General features: G+C 38.5%; 3 protein-coding genes across 4 annotated transcripts; 1 reads left to right on the top strand and 2 right to left on the bottom strand.

Annotated features, from left to right (window-relative positions):
- Positions 1–9,644: 9,644 nt before the first annotated feature.
- oip5 (opa interacting protein 5) lies at positions 9,645–13,173 on the bottom strand. The gene is made up of 5 exons (XM_030719470.1): positions 12,808–13,173; positions 11,204–11,270; positions 10,908–11,030; positions 10,522–10,603; positions 9,645–10,294 (listed from the first exon to the last, which is right to left on the bottom strand). Exons 1-5 carry the CDS (start codon positions 12,980–12,982, stop codon positions 10,184–10,186), a joined length of 558 nt encoding a protein of 185 aa, XP_030575330.1. The 5' UTR covers positions 12,983–13,173; the 3' UTR covers positions 9,645–10,183.
- Positions 13,174–13,300: 127 nt separating this feature from the next.
- Positions 13,301–17,201, top strand: nusap1 (nucleolar and spindle associated protein 1). The gene is made up of 12 exons (XM_030719526.1): positions 13,301–13,488; positions 13,617–13,682; positions 13,767–13,976; positions 14,113–14,275; positions 14,394–14,477; positions 14,879–14,991; positions 15,078–15,128; positions 15,218–15,387; positions 16,072–16,235; positions 16,336–16,449; positions 16,540–16,645; positions 16,727–17,201. Exons 1-12 carry the CDS (start codon positions 13,414–13,416, stop codon positions 16,812–16,814), a joined length of 1,404 nt encoding a protein of 467 aa, XP_030575386.1. The 5' UTR covers positions 13,301–13,413; the 3' UTR covers positions 16,815–17,201.
- ndufaf1 (NADH:ubiquinone oxidoreductase complex assembly factor 1) lies at positions 17,159–22,578 on the bottom strand. Of its 2 annotated transcripts, none has more exons than XM_030719527.1 (6): positions 22,330–22,578; positions 22,122–22,182; positions 19,763–20,302; positions 17,797–17,982; positions 17,618–17,692; positions 17,159–17,494 (listed from the first exon to the last, which is right to left on the bottom strand). In XM_030719527.1, exons 3-6 carry the CDS (start codon positions 20,273–20,275, stop codon positions 17,354–17,356), a joined length of 915 nt encoding a protein of 304 aa, XP_030575387.1. In that variant the 5' UTR covers positions 20,276–20,302; positions 22,122–22,182; positions 22,330–22,578; the 3' UTR covers positions 17,159–17,353. The 2 variants fall into 2 exon arrangements, with proteins under 2 accessions (XP_030575387.1, XP_030575388.1); XM_030719528.1 differs by having other exon boundaries at positions 19,763–20,299.
- Between the last annotated feature and the right edge of the window lie 4 nt (positions 22,579–22,582).

The raw sequence follows: 22,582 nt of genomic DNA, 5'->3' as shown, positions 1-22,582 counted from the left end.
GGAGCTAAAACAGCTTGTTTTTGACAAAGGGGAATAAGTGGATGCACCAACGATAGAAAAGGAATAGCATAAAAATCCATGGGAGGATTCTGAAATGCTAACAGTGGCACATGTCCAGTCCCAAAAAGCCAAGCAATAGTTGATACAGGAAACAGACTATCATGTTACACTGATGCGGGAACGCAGCAGATATTCAAAAATAATAATCACCTGCTGAGGCTGTAGTAAAGCCCGATATAAGACAAATAAGGATTATGTTGAATTTTTAATCAGGAACAGTGCTTAGCAATTTTTTTAACACTCTATCATAAAAACAAAACACAAATATTTAAGGGGAAAAAATGAGGTTAATGCTAAAACTTATATTGTTATTTATAAGGCAAATAAACTGAATTCAAGTTTTTTATGCTGAAATTTGAGCTGGCACACTGACTTCTCTGAGGAGTCATAAATTAGTCAGGCGTAACATTCAGCCACTAAAATAAGATTTTCTGTTCAGGATACAAGTACATAACTGTAATTTGGTCTCTTGATCAAAAAATAAGGTGCTTAAATATATTTTCAGCTTTTTTTGTAAAACTACATTTAAAATTCAGGGATAATAACTATATTTTAACATTAAAAATACAATTTTGATTAAAAAGATTGTGCTTACAGGTGGATTAACCATAACAGAAACATCAAAAATTATTTTGATATTTACCATTGCTGTGTTGAGCATAAACTTTACATTGAGTGGTGGTCTAACACTGTACCTTTAAATTTAACTGAAAAACAGCCATTTCTCTTGTCTGACAGGTGAGAAGCAGCTAAGGCTTAAACAACAGTGTGACTGTGCTTCAGATACTTTAGTACTGAATTAATTTATCTTAATTTGATGTTGACTGCAGACTTAAAAAAGAAATCATCAAAAATTAGCTCAGCTCAGGCATCACAGGTACCCTTTTCCTGAGATGCTTTAGTTGCTGTGTGCTATGTTAGGTGTCACCCTGTTACCAATACTCTATGACCTGAAAAAGTAGATTTTTAAAAATATTGTTTAAAAAAATTCTTGACCATTAGGTCAAAGATAGCCACCCTCATAATGAATACTCACTCAGACTCAGATAAGACTTAATTTACATCAATTAAAGCAACTTTCAAAATCTACCTTGCCCAACCTTTCAAATCACATGTTTTTATTTTTGTAGTTTCTGTATTTATTTTCAAATCTGTGCTTAAATACACTATTCATTTAATAATTCAAACTATCACAAAGATTAAACCCCCGTGAGCTAAGAAAGCCATTCATGATTATTTATTAAAAGTGATATGGTGACATGGTTACATTTAGAGTAACAGGGTTAGATATCAGGGTCAAATGGATACTTTTATTTATAGATTATGACATAAATTTGACAATAAATACCCAAGACCACAGAAAATGTTTAATAATATTTTGTTTTTAACACATGTTTGAAATGTTTGTTTTATATGTATGGTAACAGGTTTGCATATCAGCGCCAGTATGAGTGTTTTCTTGGGGACCTGTAATTAGGTGTGAAAGTCAAGGGCAAATGTAGTTGTATAAATAAATAAAGGCAGCTTGGAAATTAAGTTGTCTTCTTTTGGTGATGTGGGCAATGGGGTTGCATTGGTTAGAGTCAGAATCCAGACTGAAATTCAATTTTATTTAAATAGCACCAAGTCACAATAAACAGTCACCTCAAGTCACTTTCAATAGAAAGACCGTACAGGGAAAACCCAACAGTCAAAACAAAGCCTATAGCAAGCACAAAATATCCCCACGTTGTTAACACATGGATTAATTATGTCATATCTTCTTTGTCATGTCTCTTACTGTTTTGTCTCTTCCTTTTCCATATATGTTGTGGGACACAACTTGCACTGCATAATTATCGTTTTTTCAAAGTAAATAAATAAAAATATGTTGATGTTAAAAAAATGGCTTAACAATTATAAGAGATGTGTCAACAAAATCAAAACAAAAAACGTGGATTTATAACTGGTTTTAATTGTTATATTTGATGTGCAATTTGTTTATCAATAATTTTTTAAAATTCTCATTGTTATTAAATGCAATAAACAGTGAGAGACGTTAATACATCTACTATCGCAACAGAAAACCAGATCCGAGTCAGGAGGAAATCTTATAAAAACATTAAACAGACAGCACAAGTAAACAGTCGTAAGAGCTTTCTTACTTTGAATTCAGAGATGCTTTTAATGTAATGCTCAGTTTCCTTCTTAAATTATATGAATAAAAGTTTAGAGTGGCACTTTCCATAAGATCATTTGAATAATTGAATAATTTGAACATTTGCACAATTCTGGTTTGCACAACTTTTAATTACACAACACAGCATATGCACTTTAACGCTTAGCCTCTCACTACTCAGTATGAAATGGCTGTTTTATATCTTAGTAACGACAATAAAGAATTCTGAATATGATTTAAAAATTGATTAGATTTAGGTCTTTCTGGATTTATTTTTTGTTTGTTTTTCCTTTTTTTGGGGGGGGGGGGGGGGGGGGGGGTGGGGGGGGGGGTGGGGCAATAATATATTATTATTATATTATATTATTCCACCACAGGAAAAATTCAGTCAGTATTCTCAATAATTAATCGAGGTAGGTTTTTTTTAAAGAAGTTGGGCTGTTTTGTATGCAATTTACAGAACAAACGTATGTTTTAGCGTTTTGTGTGTGGATTATTTTCAGATTTGCAGAACGGACCAGTTAAGGTCCCCCAAACGGAGGACTGTTTCCGGGGCGGGTTCCGCTTTGATTGACAGCTCTCTGGCGCAATCCTCGCGTTTCTCCGTTAGCTCGTAGTAGCGGAGCGAAAATGGCGTAGAGTGGAGGGTGTTCGGGAGAGCGGGACGACGGGACCTTCTTCTCTCTTCGTTGACGGTTACCGGGGAAAGAAGAGGGTCCAGAACTTTAAACATTTCATCTCGGACGCGGTTCCTCTCAGTAAGATGAATCTGACAGTCGTCCGTTTGGGAGACCTTAATGTGTCACCGCAGCGGAAGGACCCCCTCTCCGCCCCCCGGCTTTTGTTTACCATTGTGTGCAGCTGCAGCTCCGACCACGGAGGAAAGATCTCCGCATCCTCTCGGTCCAACTCAAGGTCAGTGCTTCAGTCAGCTTTTACTCGGACCTCTCCGTCCACTTTGTTTTTTGTTGCTTGTTGAAAACTGACATTATTTTGAAACTGACTTTTACATTGTGTTATTTGAGTTATTTTAAGGAGGCGTCAGTAAATTTCTGCCGTGTGTGTGTGTCTGTATTAAGTGACACCGTGTGCATTAAATCATCATTAAATCAGTTGGATCTTATTGGTAATTGACTTAAGGAGCAGAACTGTTTGCAACTATTTTGATAATACATTCATTATAGAGTTGTGCGCAAAAGTCTTGAGCTACGCCTAATGTCTTTATATTTTGCTTCCAAGGAGCCAGACTTTGTTGTAATTTTAAAAAGTGGTCTTGAGCAATAGTTATCCAGGCTTTCAGAAGGTCTTTCAAAGTTTTCCTTGGATATTGGCTGCTTTTTCACTCATTTTCACTCCAGTCCTTGTGCCTGACCATTTTCAGAGAATTCTTTTTTTTAATTTGTTCTTTAAGCCACTTAACACCTATGAGTAGTTCAAGCATTAAAAAAGGTACTTAACTCTTGGGATGAAATAATATTTTTGCAGCAACAAGGCTTTCAAATGGTTATTAGCTGAAAACTTGTCACATCTCAGCATGGTGTGCAGTGTCTTTAAAAGAAAATTCAGCCAGTGGTGTTGGGGATCTTGTCAAAATTGATGGAATTATGAACGCAGAAAAATACCATCAGATTTTGATCCACCATACGACACCATCTGGAAAACATCTGATTAGCAGCAACTTCATTTTTTTTTAGCATGGCAATGATCCCAAACACTGTAATGCAGTAAAAGCATGCCTGAATAGAGGGGGGGAAAAAACACACTGTGGAACATTATAGGTCATGGATTGGCCTTCCCAGAGCCTGGACCTCAACATTAATGACACAGTGTGGCAGCCAACATCCAAAGAAGACGTCTGAATGTCCTTCAAGAAGCCTGGAGAACTTTCCTGCCTAAAAAGATTATGTAGGCAGAGGATGATTCTGCCTACATAAGAATTCCCGTATTGTATTAAGAAAAAAGAAAAAGAATTGCTGTATTGTGATGAAGGGGCTAGGAGAGTTCAGGCTGTGTTGAGGAATAAAGGTGGTCATCCCAAATATTGACTTTCAAGCTCCTTAGAACTGTACAAACTCTGTTTTTGCCTTATTTATACTGTATTCCCAAGTATGTTCACACATTTTTTCAATAAAATGCTGCACCTATTTTTCCTATTTACTGAGTAAAATATAAAGAAGGGTGCCTCAAGAGTTTTGCACATCACTATACATAATGGTTCCAAATGCAATGAGAAGATAAACTTAAAATCACATTTTAAGTGTTATTTTAGGTAACCTTCAGTTAATGGAGTCATGAAACCACCATGAGTGATATTTCCTTTCAAATTAAACCCAGCACCACCAACATGCCGTCTCCACCACCACCACCACCAAGACCTTTGGAGGTAAAGAGTGAGTGTCAAGATGACTTCATTTGGGCTTCTGGGACACTGGTGCCCTCCGTCCTGCTGGGACGTCAGCCATCACTCCTCCGCAGCGTTCCACCCTGGCTTGTTTCAGCAGCCTGATCATCAGTGAGCACCATCTGCCAAGATTTTGGGCTGTCGGACTTGCATGATGCACACTCTGCTTATGTCTACATGTAGCCTAGCATTATTTTTGAAGCCACTGACTAGTCTGCCAGAAAGTCCTTGAGATATGCGTGCGATTCCTGAAAGGCTGCATGTAAACATAGTCACCATTTCCCAAATAGTAAGGAAGGAAACACTCACTGTCACTACAGTCACACAAAGCAGTTTGATAAAGAACAAATTATCTGCTCCCAATTTTCTGGGAGAAAAATTAGCAAAAGACACAAGATACTGTAGCAAAGATCAAGGCCTGTGATTTTTAATTAGACTCATTGGGTGTGTTTTGGTTGTTTTTTTTTTTTTCATTCTACCTCATTGCCATAATAAGTCCAACAGGATTGAAGAGGAGAGTGATGAAGTAGCTAAAAGGTTGTCAAGTGCCACAGAAAGTTATGTAATATTCCTGGATTTCTGTTTTGTTCAGGGGGTCAATAAGTGAGGGTGTAAATGGGAGAAGGCCAAGCAGCACACAGTCACTCATTTTGGGTAAAAACACTGACCCACTCAAACTGTGGTCTTCTATGCATCTGTTTTGGTTTTTATTGTGCTTTTTCAGGTTGGCAGGTGTTTATTCACAAACAGCACATGGAGACAAAATTGGAAGTATTCCTCTTATGTTCAGTGCTTTAGATAGAAATCTGGCAACTTGTAGTATCACAAATTTGTCTCTCGCAGCTTTCTGGTCCAGTTTTCCTTCATCTGGTGTTTTTTGACTTTTAACATTTTAAGCCCCCCCCCCCCCCCCCCCCCCCCCCCCCACACACACACACACACACACACACACACACACAATGTTAAATATCTGGTTTATCAAACATGCTTAAGCTCACCCAAAGGAAACCTGGTCTCTCCCTCTTTTTTTTTTTTTTTCTTCTCACAAGGATAATGCATTCACTAGAGGAAGAAACTGCCCCTTTTTTTCTGAATTATCCAGATAACTGTCTCAGAATTTAGAGAAAATGGTTTCATTAAAAAACAAACAAAAAAAAAACAGGTTCTGTAAACTTACTCAAACTTTTAGAGGAAGCTCTGTATTTGTTTTAGAGCTTCTGCTTGTTCATTTTAATCTAGTTTAATTTTGGCTTTAAGTAGTATAGATGGTATTGTTAGTTTTTCAGGATACCTCATTCTGGTCTGCTGGATCACAGTGTTTCCCTTGGATCAGCTGAGCAAAGCCATGCTTTGCAGTTGTTGATGATGATGGATCTAAATTGCATTCAGGCACATATTTGAAAGCATAAACCAGTGGTGAAGGGTGGGCCTGATTAACAGCGTCAGCAGCTGTAGGCCTTTCTCCATGCACGTCAGAGCTTCTTCTCCATGCACGTCAGAGCTTCTTGTAAGATTTTTGTCATTAATTCAGACTTTACAAAATTTTCTCAAAATATGGAGACAGTTTTATTGTAATCTGAAAAAACAAAGTATTTTTTTCCAAAATGAATGCATACAGTTTCTGTACATTTTCTATATTTTTTGTTTTGTTTATTTTCATGTGATTTTTTTTTTTTTTTTTTTTTTTTTTTTTACCAAAAAGAAAAATCACATTTTACCGGGATTTGTGCAATATTTGATCCTAACTGTCATGTTGTTTGACCAAACTGTATATTGTATAAACAAGTGACAAGTTGTTTGAAAGCAACAAAATCACCAATGTCTTCCATTAAGATATGTATAGACTCATGTGCATTAGCTTATTTAGCGGGACTGTGGTGCCAACATTATAGTAGCTGTGCATGACCAGTAGTGATGCTTGCTTCATGAGGAATAGTGAAATTGATTTCTAGGCTTCTGGAGCGCCAAACTGGGGAAACTTTTTCAGTGAAGTTAAAGGGTGGTAGGCTGAGGTACTTTTAAATACACTGCATAGACACACAGCTTTACTCTAAACTCTACTGCGAGATCTTTTTATTCCATGACTAGTTTGTGCAGTGGAAATACAAGTAATGTAAGGCACAATCAGGGTAAGCGAGTATTTAAAGTATTGATTCAAGTCATTTAATATAGGTATATATGCTTATAATAAGTAGCTGCTTTTATTTATGCACTATAAAACATTAAACGAATTAGTTAATATGTGAAAGCCAAAAATCTCCAAAGGGAGCAAGTTTCACACGTGACAATGATGGAAAATGTTCTATTAAGAATGAGATTAAGTTTAATCCTAGATCTGGATCTGATTGGTAAGGATCCAACATAGTGTTTTAGTCCTAGAATTATGATCTCACAGTTACATCACATTGTACATATTACCTCATAGTTTTGGGATTCAGAGCATTATATTTTAATCCATAAAATTGTATTTGATTAGAGTTTTAGAAGCAATAACCTACCGTAATGCATGAGTTTAGTGCCAGGGTAAAAGTGTTTAAAGGATTCTGTAGCATCACATGGAAAGGATAACCCCCACCCCCCTTTTTTTGCTTACACAATCAGTTAGCCACTTATTTTTGGGGGGAAGCATAGATTTCACTTAAAAATACAGTATCACTGAAAGTTTTGGATCTTTTTTTGCAGAATAAAGTGTATTCTAGAGCAGCAGTAGCATCGTGGTATTACATTGGTTCATCAATCGTTACACGAGAGATGCTTTAAATTTCAATCGTAGCATTTTTACATCCATTCAAAGCCCACTTATTTAGAAAAACATTTCAGTAATTCTGTGGCTGCAAAGGACTCACTGAGCGAACTTGACACTTGTTTGAAAAGCACTTTCTCTCTATGTACTGACTTGCACCGTCATCATCTCCACCCTGTCTTCGATACTTTGTTCTAACCCTGTAATGCTCTTTCTGGGGATTTGTAATCAACAATTTATAAGCAAGTAGGCATCTAGTAACATTAATATATGGGTTAAAAAAAATATGCATGTCTTAGAATAATGAATGATTTGTATTGCATGCAATAATCCAACTTTGTAATGTGAATGAGTGTAATTAGGAAACTGAAATGATTATTTTGGATGTTCTGTGGCGAGTTGTTTGACACAACAGCGAGCACGTTGAAGCAGCTTCAACAATTTTATAGACTACCTGCTAATCTGATACAAACAGCACTAAAAAAAAGTAAAGGACAGAGTGGTTCTCTATTGTGTCAAATATGACAGCACAGCCACAGTGCAGCTGAAAAACAAATCAACCTTTGTTCCCATTAAAAAAGGAAGAAAAAAAAATCAAGAGCTTAGGTAAGATTAATGACATCATTTTGTTGATCAACTTTTCCACTGAGGTGGTGGACTGTGTAGAAACTATGCACTCCAGAGGGAGGAAATGGGCATGCTTGTTATGTGTGAGCCTCTTGTCTGGTTTTGTATTGACTTTAAAAAAAAAAAAGAATCTGTATCAGAAGTTCAGCAATAAAATGCAGCATGGTGCCAATATAGATGGATGAGTGTTGATTTTGTTTAACGTCAGAATGCCATGTAACAAAGAACAAAAGAAACTCAGCAGGGACAAAACTAGCTTGGCTCTCACTAAATTTCCAAAACCTGTTGACCAACATCTCTAAAGATGACAAATTAATAATGTTGATCATTAAACTGAAACATAAAGGTAACATTTTTGGTTCTAGTGGGAATTATTAGGCTCTAACGTCATTAACAAAACAATAAACAACAAATACACAGAGAAAAAAGGATATCACTTACTGGCCACTTTATTAGGTGCACTTTTTTTGACTGCTTGTTAACACATATCTAATTAGCCAATCAGTATTTCAGAAACTTGACCCAGTACCCAGTGAGCAACAATCCTCTGGATAAAAATGCCTTGCCAGATTGACAGGAAGGCAAAAGTAACTGAAATAAGCTATTATGCAACAAATCAAGGTATACAAAAGAGCACCTCCGAATGCTCAGACTTAGACTTGAAGCAGATGGGGTACAGGAGGAGAAGATCACCCCAGGTGCCACTCCTCTCAGCTAAGAACAGGAAAGTGAAAAGTTGGGCAACAGAATGTTGAAAGAACATTGCCTGGTTTAATGAGTCATGATTTCTGCTGCAACATTGGGGTCAGAACTTTGTGAAAACAGCATGAAAGAATGAATCCATCCGACCTTGTATGTAAGGTTCAGGCTAGAGGTGGTGGTCCAATGGTGTGGGGCATATTGTCTTGGCACACTCTAGGCCCCCTTTATGACCAGTGTACCATCCTCTGAGGGCTGCTTCCAGCAGAATGTGCCATGTCACGAAACTCAAATCATCTCACGCTGGTTTCTTAAACATGACAATAAGTTCACTGCATTCAAATGGTCTTCACGGTCACCAGATCTCAATCCAACAGAGCACCTTCAGGATGTGATGGAACAACAGATTCACACCATGGATGTGCAGCTGACAAATATGCATCACTGTGGACTAAAATCTCTAGGAACATTTCCAGCACATTGTTGAATCACTGTTGAATTAAGGCAGTTGTGAAGGCAAAAGGGGGTCCAAAACAGTACTAGCAACATGTACTTAATAAAGTGGCAAAATGGTAACCAAAGACTACTTTGACTTTTTAAGATCGTGGCACAGCTGAGGGTGACATTAAGTTTTTCTTGTAGCTCAAAACAGTATCAAGTGACCCTCAGTGTTTGTGTAGAAAGTTGGCAAGAAGTCACTTTAGACCAAATGCTGCTGTTTTTGTGGCTAAAACTACATTTTCAGCAGCAGAAAAGGGATCTGAGAAGCTGTGTCAGTAACTGTGTAGAAACATCTGTTCTGTCACAGCTGTTAATATTTGCACTGAACCATTTTAGACAAATACCTCGTGAGGGTACGAGCACCAATGTTTTGAACCATAGTAAGAATATAGGTGGAGTGACATTTATATTTCACAGCATCCTGACTTAATCTGGAGCAATTTTAAAAAATTAATAATAAACAGGGATTAGTTTGCTAGCTGAATGATGCCAACATAGAGGACGATGAAAACTGTGAAGTCCCGTACTAAAAGATTTTGGTCATTGCCATCTTTTTGAAGCAACACATCAGAAACGAGGGGTGACCGAGTAACAACTAGGTCACAAAAACTCATCAGGAAGGTGTTTAGTGAAGGCACAGATCACAGGAGCAGGAGGGTTGTTTTTCCATCTTCTTTACCATAAGAATTCATTTTTCAATGAACAGTTGCCCCCTGCTGTTTATTAGAAAGAATGCAGGTTTAAGGCAATTAAGTATTCACACTTTTCAACACTGCAGCTGCATACCTCTTTTATATACAGTCTGTGATATCAGCATTCACTGATTGTTCCACTAAAAATAAAGTGACTAATACATTTCAGCTCTAATCTATTATTACTGATATAGTTTTATTTACAAGCAAGAGGAAACATACAGAGAGACAAACAGCTCCATCAACAAAACCCATCTATGGTTAACAGCAGACTGGAGAACACATTTTCCCAAATTCAAGGTCTAACTGGACGTACTGTGCACATTTACACTTTTACTGGTAACACTGCTGTCAGTCAGTCTGCTCTTCATGCGTGACATCTGATCCAGCTGTGCTTGGAACTGCTTTTTCACCTACAGCAGAAAGCAAAGAATGGATGTGTGGGAGAAGATTATAGTTTCTTCTGTTCCTGCCTGGATTACTTTATGCAATAATCTCTTATTTTTCAACTGTCAAATATGTAGTGTGTAAAAGAAATTTAATGCTCAGATGATAAATATTAACAGTGAAATGAACCAGTGCTCTTGCTCAGACAGGACATAATCATGTGCATGGGGATAAAGTTATTTCAGTGTCTCACCTCATTCATGCTTTCTCCGAGAGGCTCCAGATCAAATGTGAGCGTGGACGCTTTCACCATGGAGCTGCTGTTGAGGATGTAGCTGTAGGGAGAATTAAGCAAGTTCTGAAAGATCAATGGATGAAGGCTAAAAATCATTTCACTGGAACAGTTCCTATTAAAGAATGAAAAATATCATTACCAGCCACTTATTTATCAAGTGAATAGTTAAGCCAATGCACCCAGTGTACAATAACGGCTGTGTTTCATCTCTGACCTGAGCTCACATCATGAAGTGGACAAAGCTCATAACCCATGTGTTTATTCTAGCCTCACCAGACAAACATGTAAACATGTACACAAGAAGTCAGTATGGTTGTGTGCGCAGCAGAAGCGGAAGGCCTTACCAGTTGATGTTTGCCTTGCAGAGGAGAAAAATGGAGCGAATCACGGCCAAATGTGATGGTGCTGAGTGAATGACTTTCCCCAAAGCATTGTGGCAGCCACTGCATTTTAAAGAGTTGTAGATACTGGGAAAAAACAAGAGAAATGGGACTAATGCATTTATTAATATCCTGTGGGTGTCTTTGACACAATCAGTAATTGATCCATACAACCGAAGTCTAGGCTGTGCTCAAGACAGTGCTTTGTGATACAAAACAAATTGTCTCTACGAGATGAATAAACTCTTAACCCTACTCACCAATTAGACAGTTCCCCTTTATGTCCTGACTCTGTCTTATCACTGATGACCACATCACTGGTTACTCCTAAAAGAAGATGAGCAGAAAGGCGATTAATATCATTTTGAGATTAAACTTTTAATAATCATCCATGGATGGAGAGTACAGTAGCCCTGAAAATAAAATGAAAGAGCACTGGGGAGAAAATGTCAAGTAAAAAATAATATATGTTAAAGAATCCTAGAATTAAACTATCACTCTCCTGACCTTAAAGTAGTCTGATCACAACTCAGTGAAGCATGCTACAGTAGCTCACAGTCCTTTGTTGTCTCCATCACCACATACCATCATTACCTTCAGTATTTTTGATCTTCTACCCCCCAAGTGAACTCTGTGGGTCAGACAGCTGCCAGCATTCATGCTTGTGTGTGGTGTTATATGTTAATTACCTTGTGATCATTTCCTGGTGTTTTATGTGGGCTGCTGACCATTAAGGAAACAAGTAAAATGTAAATAAAAAAGTAGACCACAGGTGAAAACATCTTTTGACCCTCTGCAGTTTGCACACAGCTCAAATCAGGGAGCGGATGACGCAGTCATCTACATGCTGCAGAGAGCTTACTTCCATCTAGATAGTAACAACTGCACAGTGAGGATCACCTTCGTTGAGTTCTCAAGTTCATTTAACACAATCCGACTGCTACTGAGAGAGAAGCTACAGGAAATGTCAGTAAACACATCCATCACAGCAGAGCATAGTATGTGAGACTGTGCAGTACTCTGATTTGGTGATATGCAGAGCTCCACAGGACTCAACAGGACTGCACTGTATCCATTCCTGTTCACCTTGTACACCTCAGACTTTCAGTACAGCTCCGGGTCATGCGACCTACAGAAATACTCTGATGATTCTTCACTGGTTAGATGCAATGGACAGGAGAAAGGAGTACACACCACCAGTGAATGATTTTGTGGGGTGTTCTGGGAGGAATCACCTGCTTCTGAATGTGAATAAGATCAGGAAGATGGTAATTGACTTCAGAAGAAAACTGACAACCTGTGTCTATCCTGGGACAGGATGCTTCCACATCTACTACAGGCTGAACTGAAAGATCAAGCAAAATGGAGATTTTCTATCACGTTGCTGTGGTGTGCTGGGGGAGCAGCAATGGAGCTGGTGACACCAACAGACTGATTAAACTGATTTAAAGGCTGGCTCTGTGATCAGCTGCAAATAGGACAATATATAGTGGAGAGGAGGTCACTGAAGAAACTTATCTATCAAGGATAATCCTGACCACCCATTGCACTACATACTAAAAGGGCACCAGAGCACTGATTCAGCTCTGCAGCCACAAGGACAGATACAGACGCAATATATGTGTTTGGCTGAGAGCCATCTGCCAGATATTGTTATAATTTGAGAGAGTTAATTATTCCAATGATCTTATTCCAACATCTTGGGTCATGTGATGTAAACTGCCTCATCTCCATAACACCATGAGCTTCAGCTAAAAGCACCTTAAACTTAATAATTAAACTGCACTGCGTTTCATATGAGCATAAAACACTTTAATTTATCATTTCCTCAGCGAACAAGCGTTTGCCAGTGACATGTACTTACTTATGCACATAATCGCGTCGATGCTTTTCATCTCTCCACAGACCCCCGTGGAGTCCGCCAGGATAGCGCTGCACTGCTGACAGTGGAGAGTCAACTGCTGTCTGCGCACTGCTGCTGTGGACAGCAGCTTTACGTCGTCGGTGCGTTTAATTAAAAGGTTGTCCTTAAATTCCATGTTAAAGTTTCACGGAGCTTAGCCAGCAACGTGTCCCGCTCGTGAATTTGAGCAACAGACGAAGCAGAGGAAAACACGCCCTCGGCGTATCCACACTGCCGCTATAAGGAGCAATGTAAGATATTTACAAACTGCCAAATAACACTTATGTACACATTTAACAACAAAATTATTATGCTGATGAAAATTAATATTTTATCAAAAAGAAAAAAAATCAACCGTAGGTGGAAAAAAAAAATGCAGAAAAAATACATCTTTTTTCTGAGTGGCTGCGAGGCATATCCGGTTAAAGTGAGGAGCCAATCAAATGTGTCCCGCTTTTGCGTTTTGAATCGGAGGGCGTTTTAACCGACGCAGCTTACGGTGAGGAGAAACACGGACTTGTGCGCGGATTTTTGTTCAAAAAGCGAAATAAACATTCACACACCAACATGGATTTGGACTCCATGAAATATGCAGAATTGCGATGTCTCGCTAAGGAGCTCGGGCTCAAGGCGAACATGAAGGTAAGAGCGCGGTACTTTTTAAAATAACTTCTCCTTTGTGTTTCCATAACGTTAAGTAGCTGTTGTCTTAGTTCAACGTGCGTTGGGCAGACTACATTCAAACGCATTTTTTTTCCCCTCAACATTAGGCCGACAAACTTCTGAAAGCCATAAAGCAGCATTATCAGCAAGAAAAAAAAGAATCGGAGGAGCAGGTAACTTACTGCTGTTTTTTAATGTATTGGCTTTGTTGACAGTATGTTATGTGTACAGCGCTAATCAGTGAATGGCTCTTCCAGAGGCGAGACATTGATAATGCCCTAAAAAATGAAAATGAAGCTCAGGAGAAATCTGAGGATGGTCAGGATTCATCTTGCAAAGAAGAACTTTCCAATACTGCTGGCTTTGTGAACACACGTCGAGGGAAAAGAAACGGTACCAAGAGAAAGATCTCTGATACTGCAACACTGACTAAGGGTGATGCCGAGATACCTCCTAATGCTGCAAAGGTATTATATATTACACCGCACTCAACACAAATGCACCACAAATTACTGCTATGTCTGTGTACAGGGTTGCTTTGTTGCAGTGTCAGTTCTTTGCATTCTGGAGGTTTAGACTTAAGTGCTTGTTTTTCCTTTTAAGGGTGACACTGAAATAGATGCATCTAGTGCACCCTGCAGTGCTAGGGGTTCTAAGAAGAGAAAGGTGTCCTCTGCCAAAGATACAGACAAAACAGCAGAGGAACCTCCAAAAAAACTCCAGACCACTAACATTAAGGATGAAGCACCTGTGGCTGCTGAAGCAGGTCAGTAATAAAAGTTGATACACACTTATAACTTCTTTAAATGCCATTAAAAATATTTCTTTGGACTTTAAGATCCTTGACTTTGGCACTGATTGTAAATTTAAATGTTTGCGTCCAGAAAAGGCAGCAAAAGTGGCAAAAGCTGGGAAAATTCCTCGTCTCCAGCAGAGGAGCAAGCCTTTGTTGAAGCCTGTTACCCCCAGTAAGTTTTTCTTGTTTTGTTTGTTTGTTTTGTTTTTTCAATTTTCCATTCCACCTAGTATCTTTTTGAGGTTAAAAAAAAAAAAATCACATCAGGGTTTTACCTGGCTCAGAAGGAGCTTTTGTGGGGTGTCTATACACATAAGCACATTAGGTCCATGTACAGCAGAGGTAATGAGACTGTTACTTTAATTCACAGAAATCTGTACATTTTCCTGCTGTTTGTGATCATTTGATAAACAAATGTCTATTATGCTTGCGAAATTAAACCCCAATTGATTAAAAAAAGCTGTTGCAGAGGAAAACCACCAACTTTGGGGGCAGAAAAACTGCATATAATGGTAAGCATGATCCCTGTCTCCACTTAAAAATCTTTCTTTTAAATTGCATCTGTTTATGCAGATTTCAAAAAACTCCATGAGGCACATTTCAACAAGATGGAGTCCATTGACTCCTATGTTCAGCGGAAGACAAAACAGTTGGAAACATATAGAAGTTCAGTCAAAGAACTAAAGGTACACACTCCTAAATCATCTTGGCTGACTTTATTTAGGAAATGATGAATATGACATGTAAGAGAACTCTTTCTTTTTATTTGTAGAATCTTTCAGACAAAACTAAACTGCAGCAAGTTGATAGCAAAGCTCAAGTGGTAAGCATCACCATCTGCTGGATACCCACAATTGTCATATATATTGATTACCTCTAGAGCACACTGATGATATGTATATAATCCCACAGAGGGCAAATCCAACTCGTGCTTCCATGTTCAGCCCTGCTCTGGTGAACAAGACACCAGGTGGAGAAAATCGTAGGCACACTTTGCTCTCGGCCACCAAAAAACCACTTGCTGCAAAGGAAGAAGTTCCCTTCAGGCCTTCTGTCCTTTCCACTCGCAGGATCAACGTTCGGTTGAGTCACAGTTTCTTCTTTGGGTCTTTTGATAGAAGAAATCATTTCAAAGGGATCTAATATGCCTTTTGTTATTTTCCATCACATATAGACAAAAGTACTCAGCCACACGGTCTCTTGATCTTTCAGTTTAGGTGTTTTCAGTCCTCTTGCCACAGGTGTATCAAATTAAGCTCTTAGGCACACAGTCTCTTTACAGACGATAATTCAGTCTGTGAGTGCGTGTATGTCCCCACCTCTGGCATTAACATCAGCACAAAAACTGTGTGCTGGGAGCTTCATGGCATGGGTTTCTGTGGCCAAGCAGATCCTGTTAATATTTATGTGACCTGGCACTTTTGTCTATATAGTGTATCTACTGCTGCAATGTCACTGAGAGGGAAGATCCTCAATATGGTAATCTCAGACAGAGGGAAAGGAGCTGAAATGGCTTGTTTCAGACAATGGGTGAACTGAGGGGCTTTTATAAAGATTATTTTGGAGCTGTAAGTGAGCATAATGGGTCCTTTTACCTTTCGCTATAGAGTACTATCAATAATTTGTTAATGAAGTGAAGTGGAAAACTAGTGAAGTATTTGATCTCAGAGCCACTCAACTGAGATTTTTCACATTCTCCTGTTACTTCATAAAAATGGAAATTTTGTATTTAATGTAATGCTTTAACAACAAATGTCTACGTGCAGGTTCTCAGAAGCTACTCGTGACAATGAAAATAAAAGGTCACTGGTGAAGACGCCTGCACGCATGTCACCCTGCGTGACCTCCAGCACTCCTCATAAACAGACCGCTGATGGATTAAAGCCCAGCAGTGTCAAAATTGCATCTTTCTGGGCCACAAAAACTCCAGGTACTTTAACCTTTCAACCCTTGGATTGATATCTGAACTAAGCATAAATGTCTACAGACTGAGTATGGCCTGTTTGTTTTGTTTCTTTCTCCCCTGTAAGGACCATTCGTTTTCACTGGTAACACAAGCATTTCAACGCCTGGCACACACAAGAAGCCCAGTTTTGATCTGAAGGCGAGTCTGTCGCGTCCCCTCAACTACAAGCCTCATAAAGGTATAAAATTGTTCTCAAATTCCCTGTCAGTGTGAAATTTTTTTTTTTGAGTGGAGAAGATGTAGCATTGATTAAGTCTTATTTTAATAGGTAAACTGAAGCCATTTGGAGAGGTTCAAGAAAACACTGCCATCAACAAGTCTGTTATCTCAAATACACACCAGGAAACTTACAAACAGCACAAAGTCCAGTCAAGGTGGGTCTTAAATTGACACTGAAAAACCTGCCATTTCAATTTGCTCTTGCAACGTCTCTGAATGTCTTTAATTTTATTTAGGGAGGACCGGAGAGCAAAACAAACACAAAACCGGAAGCAGAAGAAGGAAAGTATGCTTGGCGCAAGAAGAGGTCTCATCATGACATAAAAATATTGTGACTGTTTGTAAACACTTGTACAGCCTGTTTTAGTGTAAATATTTTCCTGTCTGCAGTCTCTTATAGTCCATTATAGCAGAGTAAAAAACGCTTACATACGCCACAGCCTCTTAGAGGTTTAATTAGTGCATAAAAGGTTTTAGCTTTGAATGAGCTTTTTTATTTTATTTTTTAAAGAATATTTTGATGTGGTTTGTCCTGTTTTTTCTGCATTCTTAAACTTGTGATTAAAATTGTCATGTGCTTTATTACTTTTTTGCTAGAGTGAAGGCACTCATAAAATAGACATTGACCCAAAATCTGCAAAGTCTGCTTTCTCGTTCTCTGCTTGTGATGTTTAATACTACATTTTTAAAATAAACAGACTGCTTGAATCATTAATGGATTCATGGATAATATTTAATGAAGTCACAGGTGACAATATCTGACTTTCTATATTTGGGAAAGGGAGATAAATTAGAATCCAGATAAATTATGTCAACATGAAGTCTAACTGATCCAACAGTTTGACTGTGGCTTATAACTGTTCTCAGACTTCAGGGTTCCTCTTGTATGCTTCATAGGCAAACTCCTCCCTGTGTGCATAATCTTTGCAGACACCAATGAAATCAATCTCAAGCTGGAATGGGCCGTCTGCTTTGTCTCCCAAAGTAAACCCAATGGTGTTAACCTGCAAATACAAAAACAGTAAACAGTGGAAAATGTGTGAGAGCCACAAGTTTAAAAAAAAAAAAGTGGTTCAGGTAATATCTGTTTTATCATGGCTCTGTGTGAGAATTTTCCTTTGCACTACCTTGTCTAGCCAGAGAGGGTGCTGGTCATCTTGTATCCTCCCTCGATGTGTAAGGAAGAACTTGGAGAAAGGTATCTGCAAATCAACACTTGAAGTCTTAGGCTGATTCTATGATGATTCTTCAGATTGAGCTCTTTGACCTATAAAGATTTGTAAACTTTTTTCTTTAAATACCTCACCTTAACATCTTGCCAGTAGGGCCCTCCCCTGGTATATAGGAAATAACTGTATATGTCATCCTTCTGGTGAAAGAAGTATGTTTCTGCTACGATGTTGATCATCCATGGGCGGCCATCACCACGCACGCGCAGATGCAGGGTGTTAAAACTACTCCAATCATGGTGCTTTTTTCTATCAAAGGAAGCCTATGAGAGACAAAACGCTGGGAAATTAGAATTTACATAAACATAAGCTTGCACTAATAAACTGCAGTGGGAAAAAGACCCCTCTGCAGCAATGAGGGGGGCAAACAACAAGACATGACATTTGCTAAGAAACAAGTTGTGAGAAGAGGTGATCTGCCAGCAAGTTGTATGGTAAAACACACTTATTAATTACAGCAACTGCGAAGTTTGGTCTTAATAGCCAAAGCAGTGCCAAGATACAAGCTCCCTTCCTTTTTGGTGGCTCTGCCATCAAATTCGATTAACTGTTCCAGGCAAATGCTTCTGAAAACCAAAATGAAATGTAATAAAGTTTGTGAGGCTTGTTCCGAAAATTTCGTGAAAATCTGACAAAATTTGTGACCTGTGAAAAATTAGTTTCACTTTGTATAAAATCCAATATGGTGGCTCAATCAATTCAGTCAACATCAAAACTTGTCACTTATCAGGCTCAGGACCACTGATAGTATTAGCAGGCACACACATTTCATTGTAAATCTAAAGGCATAAGTCGTTATTGGTCAAGCGCCCCCTAAAGGTCAAGTGTCAGGAAAATTATCAAGCTTCCCTATGAAGGGGTCCCAAGTCTATGTTCCAAGTTTGGTTTTGATTGGATAAAGTATTGCTGAGATATGAGCTCACTTTAGCGACTTCACCAATTATGATTGTCTCTGAGAGTATTTACTTGGATAAATTTAAAAAGTTGTCAGTTTGATTTTAGTTCTAAGCTAAATTGATAGAACTATTCACACAGATTACAGAACAGTTTAGTTTTTGAAAATCAGACTAGGGGTTCTCTTTCTAGAGGGATCTGAATCCAGCAAATTTGGGGGCAAGTCGTTAATACTTTTAATGATAAAACAATGAAAAACCTGATTTTATCCAATGATTTTGAAATAAAACATAGTACATCTTCAAATACACTTTCAATCACTTTCTTAGCAATTGCACAGGCACCTATCAGATTTGGGATTGCATTTACATTATGACCTTGGCATTAGCACTTAACCTTGACCTTTAAACTTCAAGGTCACGCAGCCATGACTGTGAAAAGTTGATCATGTCCAAAATATAGCAAGTAGTACATCAAAATGAAGGGAATTTGACAAAGTTTATGAATCTGAAAAGGAAAAGGGCTGATGGACCCATATTAGCCAGCAATTACTTGTAAAACCTCCTCCTAGTACAAGTCAAAACTTGATTCCCATAATTATCAATAAGAAAATCCGCCTTCGTCTTTATCATGTTCTTGAAAAGAAAATGAAAATTGAAATATGTATCATATTTGTATAATATTTATCATATTTGTATTAAATTATATTTAATACAGCTTTAATATATATATTATTTATATTTAATATTTTTTTTAATATATTTATTAGAAATTGTATTTATTCCTGGTACCTCGCAAATGTCACTCGGCAATGACGGCGCATGGGAAAGTACCGGCGCCGTCAAATTTTTGTTTTAAACTTCATAGTTTTGTGATTAAGGGACCACATCGATATATAGGGCTTTCTTGGTGGTATGGGGGTGTGAGGGGATAAGATATTGAGTTAAAATTGACCTTTCTTGGCAAAAATATAACTTTTTTTTTTTTTTGAGAAATTGGATGTGAACCGGACAAACTTTGGGGGGAGTCCCCAGATGGCAGAGAATTAAAATGACATTTTATCAGGACACCTATAATTTGCTGGCTACTTCCCACCCTCATTCAACAAAATTCAGAGGTAAAAGCAGCCGTGAACACAGTACTACTCACCAGTGGCTGCTTTGAGCGCATAGTGCAGTATCCACTGTAGCGTGTTTCTCCATCTCTTGGGGGAGTAGAGCTCAGTGTCCCATACAGAAAACAGGTATTATCGTTTTTTCCGAGTTTCAGGTAAACTTCACTGTGACCTCCAATCTCATGATCAGAAGACACCGTCCACTCCTCCAGGCTCTCTGGACCTCTGAACTCCCATACGACTCTGTTCTGCTCCAGCATGTGCTCAACAATCGGTCTGCCCTCCGGACCAACCCAGTGGTCAGTAAACTCCTTTTTCAGAAGTGTGAAATGCTTCTTTATCCCCTCCAAACCCTTTGAGAAGCTAAAGTTAATATTTTGCCATGGAAACTTGTCCTTTTTGGGCTGGCCGGGCCGTCTGTATTCACCCTGGATCACAGCTCTTTTGGGCACAGCGAGAGGAGTGACGGACGGGAGGAGTAGCTGATGGTGGAGGATGGAGCTCAGCAGTCTCCTAGAAGGGAGGCGTGTGATCCTCAGCAGGGACATTTCAGCGCTGATCTGCAGGTTTCACTGCTGGGATACATCACACAGGGTTGCACGGGGAAAATGTATAGCCAAGAGTATGTTTCTCAAAAATGAAATAATATTAAGTGGCATGACACACCTTAAGCAATATAATTATTTGATAGATGGCATCTAAACTGTGTTCCTGAGTTTTTTGTTTCACTGTGACAACGAGTACCATAAGAATATAGCTGCAGTTAGATGTTTAAGATAAATTTTTCAATACAACTTCAGATGAAATATAAATATATGTATATTACACCATGTCATTATTTATCTAACAACAACTAAGCCAAAATGCAGAAGCTGTGTGTGAAAAATTAAGTACACCTTACTGCTTGCACAAGAGTTAAGAGGGTAATTAGCAGCCAGGTGCTGCTAATCAAATGAATTTTATTAACTGATCATCTGCAAGTGCGAGCTCCTCTATAAAAGCAGAGGTTTTGGCAGTTTGCTGGTCTGGAGCATTCTGGTGGGTATTAACACAATGCCAAGAAGGAAAGACTTCGCCAAAGAAAGAAACGATTGTTGCTGCCCATCAATCTGGGAAATGTTATAAGGCCATTTCCAAACAATTTAAAGCCCATCATTTTACAATGAGGAAGATTATTCACATGAGGAAAACATTCAAGATAGCTGCCAATCTTCCCATTAGTAGACAACCCAGTAAATTCACCCCAAGGCCAGACCGTGCAACACTCAGAGAAACTACAAAAAAAAAAAAAAAAAGTTAGCATGTTAAATGTTAAAGTTCATGACAGATTATTGATTTATTTGGGTTGTTTTGCAGCCACAGGAACTGGGCATCAGTCAGTGAGTTGGCCATGAACTCCTCTGTATATCAAAGTATTCTTAAGTGAAACGTTAGGACAGGTGTCTGACAACTGAAGCGTGGCTGAAATTTGGTCACGCAACAAGACAATGACCCCAAGCACAGCAGTGAATCTCCAACAGAATGGCTGAAAAAGATAGTATAGTAGTATTGCAATGACCCAGTCAAAAGACTTTAACCTAACTGAAATACCAGGACCACAGCATAAACAAATCACAAACCTCAATGAACTGAAGCAACATTGTAAAGAAGAGTGGGCCAGCATTCCACAATGACGTGACTGATGAAGTCATACAGAAAACGATTACTTCAAGTTATTGCTGCTAAAGGTGATTCTACACGCTACTGATGAGATGTACTTTTTTTTGTTAGTTTTTTGGGGGGGTGTTTCTTAAACACACTGCTTCTTTTGTTAAATAACAATTATAGTAAAAATGATGTGTTGGTGTTCATCTGAGGTTGTATTTACCCAAATTTTAAAACCTGTTAAAGATCAGATTATTTTTTTATTATGTGCTTCAGAATTGAAAGAGGGTTTTCTGTCGTTTTACCATGACTGCACTGATTGCTGTGCTCTTGCTGTGATTTTAGGAACATGTCCACTACGAAGGAGATTTATCTTAAATTTCTCCAACTTGTGTACAGTCTATTTGTCTTGCATCCTTTCCATCCTTTGTGTATCTCTATAATGTCTTCTACAGGGCTCTGAAAGGTGTGGTAAAAGCATAGTGCAGTTACTACACATTGCTTTGCTTTATGGGCATCTCTACAACCTCACTTCCACTCATCTCTTTATAGGACCACTTGACTCCGCTTACTTTTCCAAACCTTATCAGTGACTGATTAAACAATCTGTCAGATCTTTTCCTCCACACACAAATTAATCAATAAACGCTTAACAATACTGTAAGTAGTGAAACTGTTTACATGTTTACATCATGGAAAACATTTACATAAAGTGACTTTAAATTACAGTTAAGAACTTAAGACACTTACTGTGACCACGCTGTAGCAGTAAACCTGTGGTGGAGACATCGGGTCGGCTGTTTGGGTTATTCTAGACAACGAAGATATACAACACTGTTATAAGGTAAAAAAAAAAAAAAAATCTACAAACTGCTGGTGATTGCTCCTAAATGAAGCTAAGGTTGTCCCGCTACAAACAGGTAAACAAATGGAAGCATTTGAGATGTGTTCAACAAACCTTCAAGCAGAAAAGTCACTCAGCGAACCACTAAAAAGACAGCTTCCGTGCACCAACGATTAGTGTCCTGACTCCTGTACTCATACATGGTTCCCCTCTCTGCGAACTCTGTATGTTCTTAAATCCACCAGTTTCGTTTCTGTAACATATTATTTAATTGAACCTCCTTAATAATGTAATTTGAAGGGAACCTGTGCAAATGTGTTTTTATATCTCAGTTAAACACATTTGCATTAACTGTGCGAGCAACACG

The sequence above is a fragment of the Archocentrus centrarchus genome, chromosome 22, assembly GCF_007364275.1.
Source record: "Archocentrus centrarchus isolate MPI-CPG fArcCen1 chromosome 22, fArcCen1, whole genome shotgun sequence".
Lineage (NCBI taxonomy): Eukaryota > Metazoa > Chordata > Actinopteri > Cichliformes > Cichlidae > Archocentrus > Archocentrus centrarchus.
Note: the sequence above shows the minus strand (reverse complement) of the source record. Positions and strands in the feature narration are given on the sequence as shown.

Coding starts and splice junctions, on each gene's coding strand:
- nusap1 (XM_030719526.1), top strand. CDS start 13,414: ATGGATTTGGACTCCATGAAATATGCAGAATTGCGATGTCTCGCTAAG. Junction 16,450..16,539: donor CAACTACAAGCCTCATAAAG/GTATAAAATTGT, acceptor TTATTTTAATAG/GTAAACTGAAGCCATTTGGA. Junction 16,646..16,726: donor CAGCACAAAGTCCAGTCAAG/GTGGGTCTTAAA, acceptor AATTTTATTTAG/GGAGGACCGGAGAGCAAAAC.
- oip5 (XM_030719470.1), bottom strand. CDS start 12,982: ATGGAATTTAAGGACAACCTTTTAATTAAACGCACCGACGACGTAAAG. Junction 11,271..12,807: donor CGACGCGATTATGTGCATAA/GTAAGTACATGT, acceptor ATCTTCTTTTAG/GAGTAACCAGTGATGTGGTC. Junction 11,031..11,203: donor AAAGGGGAACTGTCTAATTG/GTGAGTAGGGTT, acceptor GTTTTTTCCCAG/TATCTACAACTCTTTAAAAT.
- ndufaf1 (XM_030719527.1), bottom strand. CDS start 20,275: ATGTCCCTGCTGAGGATCACACGCCTCCCTTCTAGGAGACTGCTGAGC. Junction 17,983..19,762: donor TGCGCTCAAAGCAGCCACTG/GTGAGTAGTACT, acceptor TGTCTCTCATAG/GCTTCCTTTGATAGAAAAAA. Junction 17,693..17,796: donor CCTACTGGCAAGATGTTAAG/GTGAGGTATTTA, acceptor GTTGATTTGCAG/ATACCTTTCTCCAAGTTCTT.